This window comes from Neolamprologus brichardi, chromosome 2, assembly GCF_056152115.1.
Source record: "Neolamprologus brichardi isolate AB-2024 chromosome 2, ASM5615211v1, whole genome shotgun sequence".
Classification (NCBI taxonomy): Eukaryota; Metazoa; Chordata; class Actinopteri; order Cichliformes; family Cichlidae; genus Neolamprologus; species Neolamprologus brichardi.
The window spans coordinates 4,722,035-4,744,671 of NC_142105.1; the positions used below are offsets into that span (position 1 = coordinate 4,722,035).

The 22,637-nt window shown below is 39.7% G+C and overlaps 1 protein-coding gene across 5 annotated transcripts in view; it reads right to left on the reverse strand.

The window, feature by feature from the left end:
- si:dkey-237h12.3 (teneurin-3) overlaps positions 1-22,637 on the reverse strand; it is a 145,156-nt gene that overhangs the window by 77,004 nt on the left and 45,515 nt on the right. For all 5 annotated transcript variants that reach the window (XM_087846337.1, XM_087846364.1, XM_087846358.1 and 2 more), the window contains exon 5: positions 4,030-4,255. In XM_087846337.1, coding sequence (XP_087702463.1) covers positions 4,030-4,255 — 226 coding nt within the window. The remainder of the gene's footprint in view (positions 1-4,029; positions 4,256-22,637) is intronic.

The following is a 22,637-nucleotide window of genomic DNA, read 5'->3' on the forward strand; positions in this document are numbered from 1 at the left end:
AACACAAAAGCAGCAGCCAGCCTGGTCTCCTCTGCTCTCACAACATTGCTTGTCATCATGATGACATTTGAAAAAATCCTCATAGAGGACAAAAGACTAAACAGTGAGTGGGTGGATTTGTCTCCGGCTAACCTCCAGCTGTCGGGGTGAGAGAGCACACTAGAAACAATGTAAATCGAAGCCCTGCGAATATGTAATCTGGCCATTAGCCGCTTTCGGTATTAGCATTAGCATTTCAAGGTGAGAGCTGGAATAATCAGGCTGCTTTAAATACGGCCAAAAAAAACAGACTACAGATGTGAGTTGGCATTGCGGTGACTTGTTTTCACACTTGCTGCAGTTATGGTCTCTCCTCCAGATTAGCACCTGCCCTCTCAACAGTGGGTGTGCGAGCAAGTGCTAATCTGTTAGAGCTAGCTCTGCACTGTGAATGTATTTTTGTGTCACCACACTTTTTTGCCATTGATCAGCATGGTTCCATCTTGAGTCACTCCACCAGACACGCACATGGATTTTATCGTATTTAGTGAATCTGAATAGGTTTGCTAGCTTAGTGTTTATGTATTCAACGATGTGTTTTTATAGCATGTCTGAGACAGTCTGCATGAAACCCAGTTTTGAGATATATTTGTGGTTCCTTCCAATAAGGTTACATTTATAATGTGTCTTTTAGATGAATCTAGTTTTCCTTATAATGTAACACTGTTCATGTTTAAAAAAGATGCACTACATTTCGCCAGCAACAGTAGCAGCACCACCACCAGCAGCACCAGCAGCAGTTGTTTATAGACTAGTCTAAAATAAAGGCTAGAGGGAAATAATGCAGAAACCTGGAAACACCACAGAAATGTGCTTGGCACCAACGATGTTGGCAAAATAAATAAAAAGCAAAACATGCAGTAAAAGAAAAAAATGTCTTGAGGATTACCACTTTGTCTACACCACCATCCATTTTGGCAGGTAACCAGCCATCGCTGCGTGCTTCTTTCTCTTCCAAAAGGCTAGTTGGCTGGTGTCTTACACATGACTAATCAGTTATGGTGCAATCATGACACAGTGGCTGTTGTACCAGAACAAAAAAAAAGTTCCCTTTCTCCTTTGTTATCTGAAGCATGACTGTCTGAGTCATGATTTACATGTTCGTCCCACACAAACAACTCCGCACGCGCACGCATAAACCAAATCCTCTTGGATTACTTCTGCAGTTCTTTTTCAATTCTAGTACATTTTCCATGAAAATGCAGTATCTGAAGGACACGTGATGATTTTAGAGCAGAGACATAATTTCATTTCACCAAAGGACTCCCATGATGCATGAATCCAATGAGGATTGACAGTACATTTATAACTGCAAACGTGTGGCTATGCTGGCCTTCAAAGGAATCATCCTCAAATGTCATAACGACTTTTCTACTTGAATCTCATTGAAACGGAGTGCAAAAAAAAATGTTGAAACTTCCTCCAAAGGACATTTAGGAAAGCAGACACCTTCGTGTCTTTTCTACAGTGGAACACACACAGAGCTTATAGCTTACACCATAAAGGCAACAACATTACTGATACCATATCACCCAAATGATTAAGCACTGCTCAAGAATAATTACTCCAGATGTACACCAGTCTCTTAAGAGACATGACAGTTCATTTTACAATGAAATTCAATTGAATATTTCTAATTGAAAATATTACACAGAGAAGTGAAGCCAAGTCATGAGTAAGAAGAAAACCTGGGGGGCTTATTAAAACGACTCCACACTTTTTTTAAGGATCTGAATGTCTCCTTAGCTCTTCAGAATAACAGCGAATATAAAGCTGAACATGCACTTGTCAGCTAATTGAGCACTTTACATTACACGATCCTAGCACAAAAGCTCACCTCGAATACATTTATACAGTTATACAGTTATTTGAAAAGGATATGGTAATATTTTTCCTTTACAAACTATAGCTGGGTTCAAGTTGTAAAACAAATTGATGACTGTTTCATTTGAATTTTTCTTTATCTGCTTAATGTATACGTTTAATCTGTTTAAACTGCTGGAGTAAATGAGGCAAAATCAAACTCTGATTTTTAACACAGCTTTGGCAGCGTAATCACAGTGGGATCAGCGATATTCGCTCACCATATAATAATGAGCCGGAGTTACCGCAGTAGTTACTGAGTGCAGCACTTCACTCATTTTAAAGAACACTGAAAGCTATTCATTGTGAAAGCTAGTTGGTATTGAGTCAAATTAGTGCACTCGTGCTTTGAAGCCCAACACTTTTATGGGAGGTTACACACACAAAATTCATTATGGCTAATTGCTGTAAAAGTAGCTAATGCTGTCAAATGAGTGCTTTATTTTCAAGGAGGTCTTGATGTCACAGGAAATATATTAAACAAGATCATAACATTATGATTTATACTTGACACTTTTTTAATCAACTGCCTTGTACAGAATTATTTATTGCCGGCGCATATGGCCACGTCTACTACGCTCCATCAGAAATAAAATTCAAGTCACTGTTGAGGAATCAAAAGAGATTCATATCCCTGTGGTACTCTGGGCCACCTTCTTATGTGCTGTGCCAGGACTTTGCAGCCCCAAAACCCCCTGAAGGCTGCCTAATGAATACTTTCTTGAGCTTCTGTTTACATTTCCCAACCTGGTGGTTTTCTTGACATCTGTAATTATGTGCTGAACCGGGTCTTCCCTTTTGGCCCAGTTGGTTCTCGGCAACCCCCTGTTCCCACCCACTGACAAGCACTTGATTTAGAGTCCACTGTGGTGATAGTGATTTATGCCTCAGCTGATGATAGGTGTGCACATATTGTTTTGTCGATACAGCTAAGACAGCTCAAGGTCATTGAGCGGTTAGTATTCAATCACCGCATCTTCCCAAGAAAGTGAGACTGTCACCGCGTATCCCGATTGATTCAGTCAGATCATAGGAGATTGTTACCCCATGCTGCCACACGCAAAATTCAAAGTTTACATTCATCTGAGCCGCAGAAAGGGGACGCTGTGCCAGTGAAATATCAGGCTAGAATGCAATCATCTACTCTAGGCCATTTCTGAGTCACAGCGCAATGTACCACACTTCATTAGCCAGGATATTTTGAGCTCACTGATTAAGAAAGATGTAACTAATGTTTCAGGGCGAAAACTTGGCAGTGGCTCTTATGACAAAGTAGTGTCTTGCGCAGCAGATTTTGGTATAACACACGCTCTGCTTACCAAGTTTCTTGTTAAGTTATGGCCTCTCTGATTATAACTGTCAAGTTCAGAGATATTCACATACTTCTCCCTAATCATGTATTTTCCTTCTCATTGTGTCTCTCCGACTTCAATCACCCCTTTAGATTCATACAGAGTGTAGAAATGTGATGAACTGGGAACTATATTATGTCATGAGCATGTGTTAGTGTAATATCACTTTAAAAATTGGTCGAGAAATCCTTAAATTATAGAGTGACCATCTCATGTTTGTAGGAACGGCACCAAAACATCGATAAAATCATCAGCTATTAAAAATCTGTGCTGTGAAATTCTCAGTGTGTTCCACGGCCTCGGCTGTTGGAGTCCCCGCTGTTGTCTTGGGGAAGATGCAAGCTACCAACAAGACTATCATCTACTGAGACTGCCATGTATTCAGTGCCTTCTTCCACTGCTGATCGTGTATATGGGTCCGTGCAGATCATTAAAATGATCACAAAGATGTGCAGAAAGCATAAAAAACACAAATATAAAGCTCATTAATGACAGACTGAGTGACTGGTAAGTTTTAGAAATATGGGCTGATGTCTTAAAAGCACATCAAACAGGCCAGTGGATTAATGAGACAGGTCACCAGATTTAGGACACATGAAACACGTGACAGAAAAAAAGCATTAAAATTCAACACGCAGCACACAGATATGCCAACTTCCACTTCCCTCACTTTTCAAATGAAAAATGCAGCATGTAAAGTGGTGAAAAATACATCAAGTATAACATCTGGACCTGAATCTTTCAGTTCTGTTGTAGGTCACCATGGTTCACTCACCTGCTCTCCAGGGCCACATTGCTGCCCAGGACCCAGCTGTCCTGCAGCTGGACGCATTCCGCCGTACTCTGCAAGTCAGCCGCCAGGCCGGCTGTGGGTGGTGGACTCGGGCTCCTTTGATTGGCCAGTGAGCTTCGGCTCAGGGAAGTGATGGAGGGGTGTTGCCGGTGTGGGGGTGGAGCTGGTGGCAGAGGAGGTGGAGCTTGCTGACTTGACAGATGGTCACCTGGAGAGGAGGAGAGAGAAAAACAGGCATCAGCATAGAAGTTTAAGGAACCCTAATAATGGGAAAATCGAAATAATAAATAATTTATTTTGCTGATTAAAATTACACCCAGACTGAAGCGACGCGACTGCAAAGAGAGAGCAGATGGGTAAGATTATGCATTTGCCTCATACGCGAGCTATGACAGCACAGCGCCACTTAACAGACCCAGAAAGGTAAATACAACCGAGAGCAAGACATTAAAATGAGATGCAACCACTGCAAAAAAACAGGAAATAAGAACTGCTTTTATGGCGATACACATAATAATTGTCACAAAACGCCACATGGCTGACAGTTGGGTTCTCTTAAACAGAAGGTCACTTAGAGAGGCAGCTGTTCTTTTATGGGCGCTTAACGCAATGTTTCATGTTTGATTACAGCCAGAGAAGACTCTCAAATAACTAATGACCAGAACATCCATTAGAGCTCTGAGAGAACAGGTTTTCCAATTTCACACAAAGCTGTGTAATTGGCCCCCAGAATGGCATGTGGTGATTATCTATCCATCTTCCCTGTTTAAAAGGTAAAAACCCACAGTGCTGACAATTCTGATTTGCTCCAATGAGCCCCAAATGGGTATCGTCTTTCTTGCCTTACAGAGAGCCTGAAGAATATTGAAAAAGTCGGGAGTTGTGTGTGTTGTTGTTTTTTTTTAGGAGCTCCTGTTGTTTTTGCACTGACAGCATGAATTTTTATGAAGCCTAGAAGCCTATGAGTTTAAATTTACAGCACATGAACACTGATTTCCAGCGTATGATTTAACCTTTGCTTACTCAACAATGTACACAAGGATCAAAATCTGCGCTGTTGGCTGCAAGGAACAGCTTCATTGAAAGGACTCAAGTCATCATTTTGAAAGGATCCTTTAATGACCAAGCAATTTGCATCCTTGTCTATGTGCTTTTCCCTTTTCAGTGTGCAACCCTATGCATAAAACAACCTATTCAGTTCTGGCAAATGAGCCATTTAGTTGCATATAGCTCAGAGGAAACATGAAAGACATTCACAGCAAGGAAAAATCTTCAAGTAAGTAAAAACAGGGAAAAAAACCCCGACTTTTTTCACATGCAGTAGCAACGTGCACCTACATACACACATACGCGTGGCTTTTTAATATTATAATTTCCAAGAACATCACTTTCATCTTTAGACACAAACGAGGAGGTCGGTCTTCACATAGACAGCTAGACACAAAGTTACACAGATGGACGTGACGGAGCAGAATCAGTAGTGACAAGAGTCCACAATGCTGGTTCAGAAGGCCAATCAAAATTTAATTAATTCCTGACTGCAATTACATAGCATCAGCATGTGGCTGTAAAGTCCATAAAAGCAAATCATCAGACGCAGACGAAGGTTCGTTTTTTTTTCTCCTTTTTGTGGCCCATGATTAGACTTTTATCAAATCCAATCAAACACAAGCCTCTCATCACCTGACATCGCCACATTCAAAGTCAGTTGTGAACGCTAATTGCCTAAGATCAGCTACAGTATGAGTATTTTAAAAAAAATATATGGTTGACATGACTTAGTAATAACGAAAAACACAGCAGCCCACTCATTTCCCAGGCTAGACTATGGGCTCTATTAGAAAAGTGCTAAGTAGGCTAATAGAAATGTGGATTATCTATCAACACTGGCTGGTTTTACTTCACCTTTGGGTCTAATTCCACTGTATGAGCCTGCAGCACCCGTGAGCTCCACTTTCCAGCAGAAGCACTTTCATGTAATCAGCATGCACCAGTGTACCAGTGAAATGTCAATGAGCAGGAAAGGAGAATGCAGCTGAGGGGACAATCAAGACGATAACACAAGGAAGTATCTAACGCGGAAGCAAGTGAAATGTTTACGACAAGAAAGTATTATTTTAAAAAGCAAAACGTAGGCACATTACTTTTTAGTGCCTGCAAAAGGATTTTAACGAAGCTGAATATAATCTCCAACCAATCAAATGAAATATTTGACTGAAATCAGTTCGTAAAAACAATCTGTCCTACCGTCACACATCGTAAATACTGCACATGGGAGATCTGAACAAATCTTTATTTTAATGCCTTAATTACTCCTGTTTATTTTGCAACTTACCCTGAGAGTTTGAAAATGGAACTTACTTCGAACCCATAAAAATGTGGTACGCAGCGCAGGTGGATTATGGTTTTTGGGAGCGGTGCCACCACAGTAAGCAAAAAGATGAGCCTCGAGTCTGAGCACTTCCTCTGTCATCAGTTTATGATTACTCCTAAATCAATTTCTGATGATTCAACATGTTAAAGGCATGTCTGAACTATAACATGAAAATAAGCTGTCTCATATTATTTTTAAATCTCAGAGCACATGCTAAGCAAAGTGCTTAGTAAACACAAAATTCCCCAAACCTTCAAAGGAGTAGGATTTGTCATGCAGCATTTGAATGTATAATCCCACAATGAACTAAGAGAACATAAAACCCCATGAACTACATTAAGCTGCATCCTATGCAGTGCTTTACAAACTGCTACAAGGCTGCTGTGCCACAATCCACTGAACTGCCTGTTACAAAGACAGATGTAGCAGCCGCTGAACAAAAAACAACGGTTTACCTAAACAGAAAGTGCCAAAAACTGTCTCAAAATGTGGTAAATATACCAGATTCTCGATGCCACACCGAGGGAGAAGCGACAGCCTTGGGAAGCTTGATGAAATCGTCTCTCTACATCAGCACATACACAGTATAAATCTAGGGAGTAACCCTTTTGACCACCTAACTCTTCGAAGAATTGCACTGAGATATATCACAGCGTTATGCTCTTTTAAGTGTTTATATCTGAAACACAACTCTGTGAGGACTTTAATTATGCAAACATATGTCATCCCCTTAATCTTTGTCTGGTTAAGATCAAATGGTGAGCTTCTAAAAGACACTTGTCTGTATTTTATTATAAGAATCAATATTTTAATAGCATGCTACATTTTATATACTATCGAACCTTTCAAGTCAGAACATTTTGAAATCCTAGGCTGTATGTATAGGTCATAACAACACTTTTTTTTTTTTCATGTGATCAATTTCGCTGCACACGGTAGGTTTATATCGGAGTATGAGGTGCAATGGTTTCTGGTCTCTAATTTGAGATGTGAGTTTGAATCCAATTTCACTCAGGACATGGTCTGAGACACCCTCTCTCCTTCTGATTCCATGTTAACCAATGAGGAAAAAGTGGTAGCAGGAGAGTAGCAGTCCACTGCACATTCTCCGTGAACTTCACAGTCAGAGTTGAAGGCTTGAAAAGCAAACCATGCTAAATTATGGGCTTATGGCGCCATAGCAATTTCATTTACATTACCCACGGCCTAGCAGATGTTGGACTGTGTGTTTTAAAAAAAAGAAAGAAGAAGAAGCAAACTAAAACAATGACCCTTTAAGAAACCTGGCATTGTCTTCCATCAAGACACAGAGGGAATTAAGCTGCCCTTTAATGTGAAGACTTAGTGACTAGAAAGGCAGATGAAACAGCTGTGTGGTTTATGGGGCTTTGCTTTGAAATCAGATCAAGACGGATGCCTCCTTTGCATAATTCCTCAACTTCAGCTTGTCATCATCTCCATCAGCAACATGGTTTAAAAGGACCTTTGTGATTAATACTGCATGCAAGTGCTGAAATGACAGACTCATTCTCATCTTAATGACGCTTGCGGTATCAAATGTAGATTTATGAAGCCCCCTGCATATTTGCATAAACACCGACGAGGGTGGATCTCTGTTTTTAATTTCTTTTAATACTGTTTTTAGAAGTTTGTGATCTGAAGACTTTCCTACTGCAGTGTGTTTACAAGAGAAAAGTGCACTGAGCGGTATTAGTGAACCAGAAACGTCTATCGCAAGGACGACACCCCTACACAGTTTTTATAGAAGACGTTTTTTGGTAAGCAGACAATCTAAAACAGCTTAGATGTGTCTATTCACAGATTTGGTCCATTCGGAATAACTGTAACAGAGGCTATCACTGTCAGTAAGCTGAGTTAAGCTATCACTACATTTTCTAGAATCTGTTTCATACCCCTTCTTGATACTGGGGCATTTAGACCAATTACGTTTCTATGATGTTCATCCTTTGAAAATATATTTTTTTGATGAAAGCATTGACAAGCCTGGAATACAGCGCATAATGTTCCAACACTGAGTTGGGACACAATTAAAAGTCGTTTTGCACCCACTAAGCTTGGCAGCCTTAGTGAAAGCCTTTTCATATTCATTGTATAAGTACTGCAAAAGGTCTTGTGCCATTTTACTCTCCATTAAGAGACTGATGCAACTGCTAATGGAATTGAAAGGGCATTTGCTTTGACTGGCTCGCCCTTCTCCAATAGGAAAATTGCAGTATGTGTGCATCACAAGAATTCCATCAAAACAGATCACAGATAACTTGTGGAGGCCGTAGCTTTTCTATTACCGCTTAAGGTATTCTGCTTACTTTTTATATACGCACAGAGGAATATTTACAATTACAGAAAAAAATGCAAAAAGAAACAATGAAAAAAAGAGAAACGTGAAAATAAAATGCAGAACCGTCACTCTGCTTGATTGTAATTCACAAAACATACTGTTAAAAATGGGAGATCACTTAAAAAAAAAAAATCCCAGTTTGACTTTTATGTGAAATGAATAATAAATGGACTCTATGATAAAACAAGCCATCTAGACTAGGTAGGATGTTCAAAATCAATAAATTCTTTCTCATCAATGGCTACGTTTCTTTTCACCTCAGCTGTTGAAGACGGCAGTTTTCTTTAGTAGTGAAAAAAGACAGCAGCTTTTCACTGAGAAGCCCTGAAGGTGGAGTGAGGGTGGTGTTTCGTAATGGGGAGGGGCTGGGGGGTTGGGGGGGCAGTACCCAGTGGAATTTGGAACCATTAGAACAACCTTGCCCTAGGTGAGTTTTGGGGATTTACTCTGCAAAGAGAGTTGGCAATTTTCAGGGACTGGGGGTTTTGAGGGAAAAAAAAAGAAGAAGAAGAAGAAGCAGCAGCAGCAGCTGTGTGAATTCCATCATATTTCCTGCCAGAGTACCTTCAGTGCTTTTGCAGCCTTGCCCACTCTTCTCCTGACTTTCTGTCTGATCAAAGACAGAAATTTCTTTTAAGCCATTTCTTAGCAGGGGAATCGGGATGTAACCAATATTTCAGGGATTACATAATTATTGCATTATAGAAACAGACACTCCATTTACCCACACGTAATGTGCTCCTACACAGCCATATAGGCATTCATCAGCTCACATTGTGCTTAAAATCTCTGCCATTTATTTCCAACGTATGATTTGTAAATACACTTAGAAAGTTGATTCCATCAGAGAGCAGTGAATGCGAGCAGCTTCACATTACTGTTTTTCCATCTCTCCTCTTCCCTCTCCCTCTCTCTCCTGCAGACATTGCTACAGATGGCAGATCATCATACAGATGATGACTGCTTAGCAGTTCTTTCTGACAGCTCTCCGATTACATAGTAATTACACTCCTTCTCAAAAGCTGCTTTGACAATTAGCCTGCTGACAAAACACTTGGTTGTATTTATTCATGTGTGGACAGCTTCGGCTTCCTTGTTTGTCCAGAGAGATCGTGTTCGCACCTAGATAAAATGCTACAGTTTCTAAGTTCGGCGCAGGCAGCACAGTTTTAAGCACTGACATTGCACGCACCGCTGTGTTTTCTTGAACCTAAAGAAACCAGGAAGAGTCCACAGGGAAGTGTGCCAGTTCTCACTTTTCTAACACTTATACTCGATCTAAAGAAGCACTCGGAAATTGAAACAAGAAGAAATAAATATTTTAGCTGCACTATTTGGTAACTAGTTATAGATACAAGGGATTATATGTAAATACATATAATGTAACACATTGCATGATCAGTGTTACTATGATTCAAATTTTAGCAGCAGCATCATGACAAAATAAAGCAGTGAGTCATCAGCTGAGATGATGGAAGTCTACACATATCTCACAGCCATTTTTAGAATGCTTTAAAATGTCTGAAGTTTACTAGTCGGCAATTCTCTGTGGATTAATCACAAGAAATAATCATCTAATTTATTGATATAAAACAATTCATTTGCTTTTAGAGTATCCCACGCCAGTTTGACAGTCTGCTGTCAATCAGTCAAATTTCTCTAAACATTCAGACATTGATTGATTGATTGATTGAATCTTTATTTTGAACATGTTAAAAAAGTACAACAACATAGAATTAAAAGAGACAAATAAACAAAGCAAAACAAAAAGAAAACGAGCAACCACAACTACAAATATCTTTTATGTTCAAAAAGGAGCAGGAAGAAGCATGAGCTTATTTAATCCCACCCCTTTTCCACTATCTAGTAATTTATAGACTACCGAAATACCTCCTTGCAATCACATTATATGTCATGTGTATTTTTTTTTTTATTATTATTCTTTTTTTTAATTTATTTATTTTATTTATTTATTTATTTTTATTTTTTATATATACATATATGTTTCTATCTATCCATACATACGTATTTACACATACGCACATATACACATTTTCATACACATTAAAGATCAGTCTCAAATATACAGCATAAATTTGCAACCCTCACAAATGCTTGATCTATTTGTTTACGTCTTTAACATGCAATTGACAGTAACTGCAGCAGTCTGTCATTTCCTATCACTGCATCTTCCTGTTTGATTTTGAAAGAAGAGTAGGGGCGCAGTTAACTACAATATAACAAGCAGTACAATATAAACAAATCACCAGCTTGTAAGACATCAGGACTCTGGAGAGACTTGCTTTTCTCAGAATGTGTTTAAGTCCAGGGCTTTTTTTCAAAGGTTCTTGTGGAATTATTTTGAAAAGAAGTTGCCAGTTTCTGACTTTCCCCTATGAGTGTTTGGCCTTGAGAGTAGTGATTCACTCTATCTAAATTACCGCGGTGGGTTGAATGGCTTGAGCCTTCAGTAAGAGGCAGCAATGACTGCCTGACGGAGCCAACATGAAACTTTAGCTGGGGTGGTCCTAGACACCGCAGAAAAGCTTTTGAACATTCAGAAGATTGCTGGAGAATATTAAGCAACTTTTTTTTTGACTGCGCCAAGCTTCTCAGCATTAGCAACGAAACAATGTTATCCATTTCTGCTGAAATGTGACTCACTTCCCCGAATGAAGCAATATAGATCCGAATGAGTAATTACCGAAAAAAAAGTTGTCTGCACGATCTTACGGGTCATAAAATATGACGTGTATTCTGAGAACTATTCATGTGCCTCCTCATTCATTTACAGCCCGCTTCTCCAATCACTTGAGAAAATGGTTGCAGGAAAAAAAAAACAAACCACTCTTGGTTGTAGTGGCACAGTCATTTCCAACGGTTGCTATAATTGCATTTCCTGTGCAAATCGCTCAGTTTGTGGGGAAATAAGACAAAGGACGGAGTATTCATCTAAAAATGAGAAAGCCTATCTTTTCCTGATTAATTGTTGGCATATTGTTCTCAATTGGATGCACTCCACTTGCGAGAGATGACTAATTTTCACCTTCATTGTGAGGAAATTTGAGAAGAAGGAGATTTATAATGTGGATCTTTCACACCACAATGAATAAACAAATAGGATGATCTTTTCTAGATGTTCATATTTGATAGTGAGCAAAAAATTCAAGCAGGGCTCTGTAATATTTTGGTATTTTACACCATTACCATTAAGGTAGTAACTATATGCATTCAGGGGAGGCCCCGACAAGAATAAAGTGTTATAAATGACACTGTAACAGTGGAATACAATGAAATGTAAAAGAGGCGGCATAAAATAAAGATGAAACTGTTCCTTCTGGTTAGGAATAGAGCAAACTGCATGTTTGAGCCAACCGAGTCTCTTTATCAAACGCACTACAACGAACAAACAGTGCATGTTTGCTTTTATATCTCCCCCTTACCTGTCTCCTTCCAACTATCCCACATATAATTCACTAGGCCAACATTTCTTGCAGTGTCTGGCTTGAGAGCTGGAGCTACAGCAGACAGGCTGAAAATCCCTCTGCTTTCCAAAGAGCTTTCCTGAGGCCAAGGCTATGAATTGATACCCCACTGTTGCATTACTCTTGGCCACAGAGCAGAGCACGGGACAAGAATAATAATAGGACAAATCATTGGTTTATTCTTATAGTATTCACAGACTTGTGCCTTCTAGTGGTGGGTAGGGTCGTGTTACAGACGTCAATATCCTCCATGGGCATAGGTGATAAACTTTATGTGTGCTAGCATGTGTTAGGCGGTACAGTCTATACACGTGTGCGCACACAGGCATGCAGACACACTTTAAAGCCCACTGAGAAAAGCCTTCTAGCACTACTGATGTTTTGGAATTTTACTTCAGAACACCCTCTGCTTCTCTCTGCAAGAGGAACTAAGATGTAACCCGCTTACCCTCTGAGACTTGGTGCATGCTCAATCAGCAACATGATATGGCCCACGGCTCTGCGCTGAGGTCACTGCTGGAGTTGAGAAGACTGATCATGCATAAGGTAGCAACACCGTGTTTTCTCCACTAATGTGCCAGGCTCTAGCCTGGCCAATTCAGCTGCATAGTCTGAGCTCCACCGTGAGGAATCTGGGATCCTCCGAAAACTCTTTGTGCTGAGCACTGACATGGAAAGTGCAAGTTTTTTTGTTTTGTTTTTTTGTTAGACACAAAATACAAGTCATTCGGCTGTAAAATAATGTGACTTATAAAACAATTTTGGTCATCCTATGAAGCAGAACGCTGCTCCGATCTGAGGACTAATCCAATCTAATCAAGACGACTACTTTGGTACAACCCCAGTTGGGGGCAATGTCTCTTGAGTGGCCCGGCATCACAATTCATTAGTGAAACTGGCCTTTAAAGTTTAATCTGGCGTGCAGTCGTTCTTAATTTTCAACCTCATCCCCTTTCCATTTCAGAGTGGCTCTCACACATGTCCACATCCTGTTAATCAATAATAAAAGTAATCAGGGAAGTCAGATGTACTGTCCTTCAAAATCTCTCTAATGCTCCTTTGCTTGACATCAGCAGACAGGGCTGTCTGCGTTCCAGTCTTCATTCACCTTAGAAAATACCACCCTAAGCCTCATCTGTCATGTATTGGCTGCAGCCTAACATTTCACTTTGTTTGGCAGACATTGATTTTTACCTCCAAGGTGTTGTCAAGGAGGCATCCAACTCATACATACCTCCTCTGCTGTCTCTCCAGAGGCTGCTTTAGAAGGAACTGCTGGAGCACACACACACACACAGAGGAAAGCTCACGGAAATGACTACAAGGTAGCCTAAAATATTGCCAAATTTCTTGAATAAGGACACTAGAAGGGATGAAATGTGTGGGTGATAAGCCGAGGCTTATCAAAGCAGCATTTCTCAGAGCCTATTTTTGTTGTTCGTGTACTGTAATAGGCTTGGCAGCAAGTAATCCAGACTGAAATATATATTACAAATACACATAGAGTTCCAAAATGATTGTTGATGTGTATCAAAGCACATCAGATGTACAAGTGTAGCCCCATGGTGGTTTTTTACGTGCTCTCCATGCCAACTCATTCAGCCAAAAAAAACAACCCAACCATAAAACAGAAGAAGTCAAAACATTTGGTCACTAAAATGCCTTGAAGCTACTTCAGTCGATGTAACCAGTCCCCCATTCATGTTAATATTGTTTTCCACGATAGCAAGATAACAACAATTTATCAACTGCCATCTCACCACAGCCTCCATCCCGCTTTCTACACGCACACACAAATACACACATTTGCAGCCTAGTTGAGCAACACTTTATATTCATTAAGTGTCAAAATCTTATAACAAATAGCTGCTTTAAAAGAGCAACAGTATATTTTGTTTAGGAATTATTTGGCACCAATAAGAAATGATCTATGAAGCAAGCTTAAAGGTAACATCCTTCTGCAGTTTATTAATAATACAAACAGCAAAAGTAATTAAGATAGCCCAGATTTACTGAGAATTTCACCAAAGTCTACAACAACTTTTAATCATCATCCCTGCTTCAAAAAATGCAGAGGGAATAATACACAAACTAAAACTTACATGTCAGCTCTGGAAATTTCACCCACTCACTTATAAGGTTGACCACTCTATCAGCTCCTTCATGTCTCATTAAACACTTGTTTGCTTGGAGGTGCATAAGTTTACTCACAGCTATTTTCTAGCCACTCCTCTTGCATGCATTCCTGGCTCTCACTGGGTACAATTGACAAGAAAGCAGCTTCAAAGATGTATATCTAAAGAGGCATTCTAACAAACAAATGCGAGGGTATAGTTCCTGCAAGTGACATGTTTGAATGACACACCTCTAATGAGCTTTCTATAAGTATTTACATTGAGTGTTGGGTTAATTTTAGCATGCTAGCATTCTGGGGCAATGATAATATGTTAGTATTTAGCAGTTTTGGTGCTTTAAAAATAATTAGAATTAGGGCTGCACGATTAATCGTTAGAAAATCGCGATCTCGATTCATACTTATGTGCGATCTCATTTCCAAATGACAACGATTTAAAAAAAAAGAGAGAGAGATGACGATTGTACTGCATTTTGATCCGGGACGTAATCTGCATGAAAACAAGCGCTCACTCTTCCTGCTCAACAAATGACAAGGGCGGAGCGTTATACCACGTGATACAGAAGCTGGACGCTAAAATTAGCAGGAAAAAACAACGGAGAGCACGTCAGGGATGACGAGAAAGTGACAGGAGAAAATCCGTCCCGGTGTTGTGCCAAAAAGTGATTGTCTGCCAAAAACTGATTTCCGGTATTTGCCAAAAAGCGATTGCTCATATTTAAAGTGCTATAAGTAAGTTGTTGGGCTATAATATGTTAAACATATGTAAAATGCATCCCTTATGGATGACATAAAGTCATCTTGAGCCACAAACAACATTCTTGTAACAAGATAGAAGACGCAATCAGTTTTTGGCAGTGACTTTTATATAACCTTTATTTATGCAGTAAAAAAATCTCATTAACATTAAAAATGTGTTTTGTAAGAGTAAGTTGCCCAACAGGACAGCAGAAATGGCAGCAAATATTACAATAGTTCAGTAAAAATATTTTAAGTGGGGATAAAGGACCGGATTGGTTATAATGTAAGTACAAGTTGTAAAGATACTTAAAAAACAGATACTTTTTTAATTCTTTATGTAACCCCTTTGTAAACCCTGTTCACCGAAGTCTATTTACGAACATACGTAAAGATATTACACATAAAAAATACACAGAAACACTGGAAATCAGTTTTTGGCAGACAATAACCTTTTGGCACAACACCTGTCAACCACCCAAACATCAATAACGGGAACCTTATACAGCGCTTCCCTATACCCGTCGAACTTCCGCAGGCACAAAGAAATTACGGAGGCTGTTACTTATCACCTGACCAAAGATATGGCTCCATCAACACTGTGCAAAACGAGGGATTTAGGAAAATGATCAACACCCTAGACAAACGCTACACAGTGCCGTCCCGCAACTATTTTTCTATTGTCGCACTACCTGCTCTATACACGCAGTGTCGAGCAACGGTGGAGACGGAATTTCAAGCAGTACAACATTTTGCGGCAACGACAAAATGTGAGACATTTGTTGTTTTTATGTTTATTTATTGTTTTATGTTCAGTCTCAACTGTTACGAAGTTGATGTGCAGTTAATAAGTGCAATAAATATTTATATTGGAAAAGAAAATCGTGAGAGAATCGTGATCTAGATTCTAAGCCAAAAAATCGTGATTCTCATTTTATGCAAAATCGTGCAGCCCTAATTAGAATGCACATACACTGCTTGTTTGAGTCCATTAGAATACAAGTCAATCGTTCATACTGTTTATGCACTTTCTGCATGAATATTTATTTGATTGCAGTTAGACATTATTTGGGCAATTTTAGGCCATGTTTACAAGTTCATAGCTTAGGTTAGCATGTTATCACGAAAATATAAAAATGGCATGTGTTTTAAATTTGATAGCAAAAATAAAAAATATTATAAGGCAAATGAAATATAAAACAATTTATCTAATAGTTGTTGAGACAGCCTTGGTTGCAGGTTTTGGGTGAAACCAAAAACTATTAATGTCAAAACCTTTGTGGTATTAAATGAGAAAAGAGAAGGCCACCACAGTCATGTTGCCATCCTCTAGGATCAAAAACAATTATATAAATGTTGTTCAACAGTTTCTGGAAAGCACTGGACTAGTAGAAACCAATGTAAGCATGACTACTTTGCAGAAAAAGCATCCGAGTAAAAAGGTTCACATTTATGGAACAGAGTATGTGTTAAAAATAACGTCTATTATCGGTAAAAAACCTACTGCTTTTTTTTACTTCTGCACTAAAAATAAATAAGAAGTAAGATGTAAATCTGATTTAATAATCCCCAAAATCCATTCTTCTTTTCTTTCCAGGTTCATTCATGTACATTTTGATGTAGTATAACAGAAGTCCCCATCATGACACAGTGTAAGAGTGTCTTTCTCTAAAAGGGCACGACGGAGGTTTGGCTGTGAATCTCTCAGCCTGCTTAAATCTCTCTAAGAGCATGCATCATAAAGCTGCTCTGTTTTTAAAAGCATGTGATAAATATTCTGAATATTTATGAAAATGAAAGAGACCAGGAAGAACAACGTCTTCATTCAGATGCACAGCAGACTGATAAATGTTTCTTACAGCTGACTGATTCATATATTAGAAATCCTCTCCGAAAAGGTCAGAAGTTCAGTTTCTGCAGCAGCTAAATCTTTTCGCTGTGCGAGTTGCTGAATTGTTTTATGCCTCCTTATTGTGACTCACTCTGGAAGAACATCAACTAAATGTTTGATATGAAAAATGTGTACTTTACCACAGCTAACAGCACAAGTGGAAAACACATCATTTAGACTAATGGTGGCAAACGCAATCATTGCCCTTTAACGGCTTTGATGAGTGCATGCTCACCCCTAAACCTAATGATAAAACTTTTGACTGCAAAAAATGAAACCGCATCTGCAGCTTAAGGATCTTTTCCTAAACGATAATAGCTGTGATATATTTAGACAAGTTCACGCAGACACATATGTGTGATCTGTGTTTCTCAATGTGACAATGTGTGTGAGTGGGCAAACGATGTTAACACGGTGAGAGCAACGGAGCAACACTGAGCAGGTAGCAGTGGTGTGTCGACAGCATCCATGCTTCCCCGTGCACGCTCCCTATTTAGCCCCTTCATAACGACTCCGCAGAGCTGTGCATGTCTTCAGTTTGGTTCCTGTACTTGTAAACTATGCAATTTGCGTTTCATGCCACAGCAGGCATCAATTAGCACTTCTCTCACGCCTCTCCATCTGAACTGCATCAAATTTGGTTGTGTGCTGCTCGGAACATGATGTGAATTTGTCATGACTCAACTGAAAGGGAGGAAATGTTCAACGCTGGGGAGCTCGCTTATTGCTCACCTTGGGCTTTTAAATCAAGACTGAATAGCAGATATTGTGCTTCATGATTGCAGACTGAAAAGGTATTCATCACTATTGCTGAATTATGCGAGGGGGGAAAAAAAGAAACAAAATGAGTGTAAGGAAATAAAATACATTTTGTGTGGGATGCACCTGGATTTCTTTTAAATTGCACGGCACCAGAGTAAAGCAAACCTTTCTTGGACAGTTGTCACAGCACTGAAATTCAATAATTATCCTCGAATTGTTGCTGTTGTTAAAACTCTTTTGAAAAGGAAAATAAAATTTGCTGAAATCAGATACCTCCAAAGGCTTCAAAAGATCAAGCCTACTGATAGACGGGGAAAACTGAGCAATAGCGATTCTTTCGTCAAATTTTACCACAGAGTATGTTTTAGTAGCTAGTAACCAAAAGTGTCAAAGTGGGAAGCTGTAAGGAGATCTGAGTTGATATTTGGATGCACAAGATGGTAGCACTCATCAAAGTTATACGTCTCATCTTTAATAAACCACATTTACAGATTATGGTCTTTCTATAAATGTCTTATCTTTAACCATATCCCTATCATATAGTGCCTAAAGATCTGAAAACAGTTGTGATGCTGTAAAATTGATTAAACTGCATCTATGCAGCAGCTCAGGTAAAAGACAGTTTTGGAATTGGTGTTGATGGGAAAATAAATTTCTCTCTGCAGTCCATTGTTTCTGTTGAAACATCAGCTTTAAACTGCGCCGGCCTGCCTCGCAACAGCTCATCCGGCAGAACGTGCATGACTGCGAAACGTCTCTGTGGTGGAAGACACAGATCGTCCTTCAGATTAGGCTTAATCATGTTTGCTTTGCCTCAATTAGATAAGGGAGGTGCGCCATCAACACACGAGCTTTCTCATGCCTCCTCCGACAGTCCCTGTGCTTTTCCTCCCGCTCACCAAATGGCAGCAGTAGGAGGCAAAGGATGGTCCACATTCACACCCGGCTGAATCATTTCACACTGGAATACATCCATCAGAATAAAGATCATAAAAGCCAAGACAAGACTGACAATGGAAACTGAGAAGTGAAATCTGAGAGAAACGGCAGTAGCAGCAACATATGCTTTAGTATGACCATAAGTTGTCAATCTCTTAAAAATATAGCAGCTAGTTAATATTCTTGCAAGAAATAATATTGCATGATAATGCTGTATGTGCTTCACTCTTGTTCAGACTGAAGTGCACTGTAGTGTATTGATACACTAGAAAGCGCATCGTTTACACCACAGTCTGGAGTCACTTGTTTTATATATCAAGTTTCAACCATAATCCACAATGGACTGCTGCAAATTGCCATTTGTTTCCTTTCTATTCAACTTGTTTGATCTCTGCAGCATATTATGATGCTATAGCATGACAGTAGAATCCATTCTAATGGAAAAAACAAAATCTTGTTCAAGAAGCATACTGCGGTTTGAAAAGGTTCAACAACATAGGCAGCAACTCAACATGCAGCGCTCACAGTCCAGAGATACACTTCACTGCCAATCCGTAACGCTGGACATCATCTGATAACACATTTAATCCCACAAGACGATCCTTTCTCACCGTCTGTGCAAAAATCATGTGAAGATGGGCCGTTTAACATCACATTATGGTAATTTATCACGCAGAGTAAATTTTCAATTCAATAAATGAGGAAAAAAAAAATCAGATCCAATCCCTGCTTGATTTAAAACCTCAACGTGTTCCAGATATGCACAAATAACGTCAGACAATGAATTTTGACCTCATCCTGATGTTTATTCAAGGCACTGTCAATAATGTAATCCCTATGATTTAGTTCAAAATCAAATCTGCCACATTCAGGTGAAGGCCTTTTTCCTCCTACATATTCATAGCAGCAATATTGACTAAATGTCTTGTCTGGCTAAATACACAATGGGAAGTGTGATACTAGAGGATCAGTTTGTGTGAATATAAGCACAAGAGAAATGCATACAGGAGAGTCTGGGATTACCTCTCAAAGCTAATATGCTATCCCAATCTCTTCAGTCAGGTCTGGACATTTACTGTAGCAAATGTTTAAGCAGAGAAGATAAAAACAGTGGACAAACTACCATTACTGCATGAATTAGAAAGAATCAGAAGCTTTCCAGCAATGCCTAGCGTCAAAAACAACAGCCTCTGCTCTCAAAACTTCATGCTGTAAATCATACTTGTAGTGAGTTCACCTGCGGCTACAGTAGCCCTCAGAGGTCAATAACTATGGCGAGGCACATTTACCCAGAGTCTTTGTGTTCCCGGAGTGACAATAGAATCTCATTGTCAGGTGTTTAGTCAGATAAGGTCGCACACCCGCAGGGATTAGCGTCTGCTTTTCATCAATGTAATGCTTTAAAAACAGGTTTAGCAAACGTGCGGTGGATCAACCAATTTAAATGCTAAACCTCTTTCTCTCTCAGAAGATTGGGGCCAGGGGCTAAACACATACAGATAAACAAATCAACTTAGCTATAAAGACTTACAGCAAGGGAAACAAATGAATGACCCTCACACCTTTATTTGTAGACAGACTACTGGGGAAATGGTGATATAGCCCGCAAAGTGTTGTGGTGATACTTGCAGTGTCAAGTTCCTCAGTTGGATAGAGCCATCCTGAGGCACTGTATTCACAGCTAAACATGCAAACGGTGCTTCAGGACTTTGCAATAACAGCAGCGGGAGGTAATTCTTAAATGTCACTGCTTCTGGTTTAACATAACTCGGTTGTTGCTATGTATATGTACAGTAAATATATGCGACACCACTGCTCAGATGCTACCCGCAGCAGTAGTTGAATTAGAAACTGGCTGGATCATGCTGGGAAGTGACATTACTCTTTGAGAGCAGCATAATGATCACTATCAATCTCTTTATTGTCAAGTCACATTAGTGAAATATCAGGGAGGAGTACTGGACAGGGGAAGGAGACCGCCGAGAGACATCCTGTACCATGGCGGCATGGCAGTGCATTAATCACAGCGGCGGGACCCTCTCTGTGTCCAAGCTGAAAACTGTCAGGGTAAACACTTCGACCAATAGAGATGTTAGTGTAACACTGGGAGAATAGTCCTTGCTGGTGTCCCAACACATTGGCAGACAATGGCATCTTTTGCTTTGTAACACATAACTGTCACAGCTTTCTCATTTCAGATTCACATTTTTTCTCTTAGGCCATCTCAAAATGTCGCTTCTGCTATTGCCACTCATCTTTTTGAAGAAACACAGAGCCAGGCAGGGAGACAAAACGGTCATTATTTCATAATCAGCCAGGCTCAACAATGATTTCCTGCTGTAGATATTCAGCTCAGTCATACTGAATGTAATAACAAGCAGGAAAGATGCTGTATTTTAAAACTATAATAGCACATCTGACATGCACCATGAAACAGCTGGATGAACGCTTCGTGACTTTCAAAGCCTATATGGAGAGCAATCCCGGAGAACTCGCAACGATTTCATCCATTAACTCCATCAATCTGAGTTTGCTCCATCAATTTCAGTTAGTGTCGACTGTCTCTGGCAGAGAGCTGCCACAAGTGCCCCGGCTAAAAGAAAAAAATAAGGAGGTGAAACTTTTTTTTTAAGTCTTTGCGTCTAGTATAGCAGCACACATGTCATAGTCAAGTGGTTTATAAAACCACCCTTTCCCAACTCCACTACTGCCATCTAAATAATGAATACTCTGCCACTTGCAGTAATCTTCCAGCAGCCATTCCCAGAAATAGAACAAAGTCAGACAGAGCACTCATTCCCTCCCTTTCACTTTTCAAAACAAATACTGCTGATTCCTGAAAAACCCCTTCAAGATGCTACCACTCAAAACGTACCGCGTGTTAATGATGTGCAGCACATTCGCAAACAACAAATTTTGTGAACTTTCGTTGCAGTGATTCGACATTCTTGGCCACATCTAGGTCGTGACTTCAAAGTTTTGCTTAGTCTCCATTTGAAGGCAACATCAAAGCATGGGTAAGCCAATGATTTCAAAAGGCATCAAGAGCTAACCAGAAAGGTACAGTAACTGTGAAGGGCACCTTTGGGCTTCCTATGATGGATGATAAGAAAGAGAAAAGACAGAGAAGGGAGGGGAGATGCAGGGCGGGGAGAGGTAGGAGAAATGGGTGAAAAGAGAAATTAGAGAGGGAGAGAGGTGAGCTTATATGAAATGTATCCTTAATTAGATGTAATGTTTGCCCTCTTCCACAAACTCCTTCATGTGGTGCCAGGACAAAAAAAAGAGACCAAAGCTGATGAGTCTGGGGAGAAATATCTGCCTAAGTGGCCTTTTATTAAGGGATAAAAAGCTACTCTTTGCCTCTGTTCCCATCCACTGCCCTTGATTAGGAAAGAAGTGAAGGCGGATAATAGGAGGGGCCACGGATTTCTGACATGTCCTATTGTATCCAGATGTGACAACAGCCTGGCATTTGGCAGGTGAAACAACCTAACCTTTATCTGTCATCTTCACTTAAAAGCAGACGATTCCGTTCCAGGAATTTTAGAAAATATCAGTGTTTCTGTATAACATCATATCTAGCCTGAGGAATCCTCATAAAATCAATATTAAACACAACAACCACTTGTTGTAATCAATATTTTCACTACTCGTTCTCACTCCCGTTGGAAGTGCGTTGGCACAAAAGTCAGAAAAATTTAGTTCGAGTGGCAAAATATATTGACGCTCAAAATATCCCAATATCCCATGGCATCATTATGAAAATTAACACTTAAATCGGCTATGACAGTGAACCAGCAAATAGCGATGATCTAAATAGGTATTATGATTATGCTCCTTTTATCTAAAAATGTGTCTGACTTTGGCACTTGCAGCAGCCTTGATTGATCAAGTGACATGCTAAT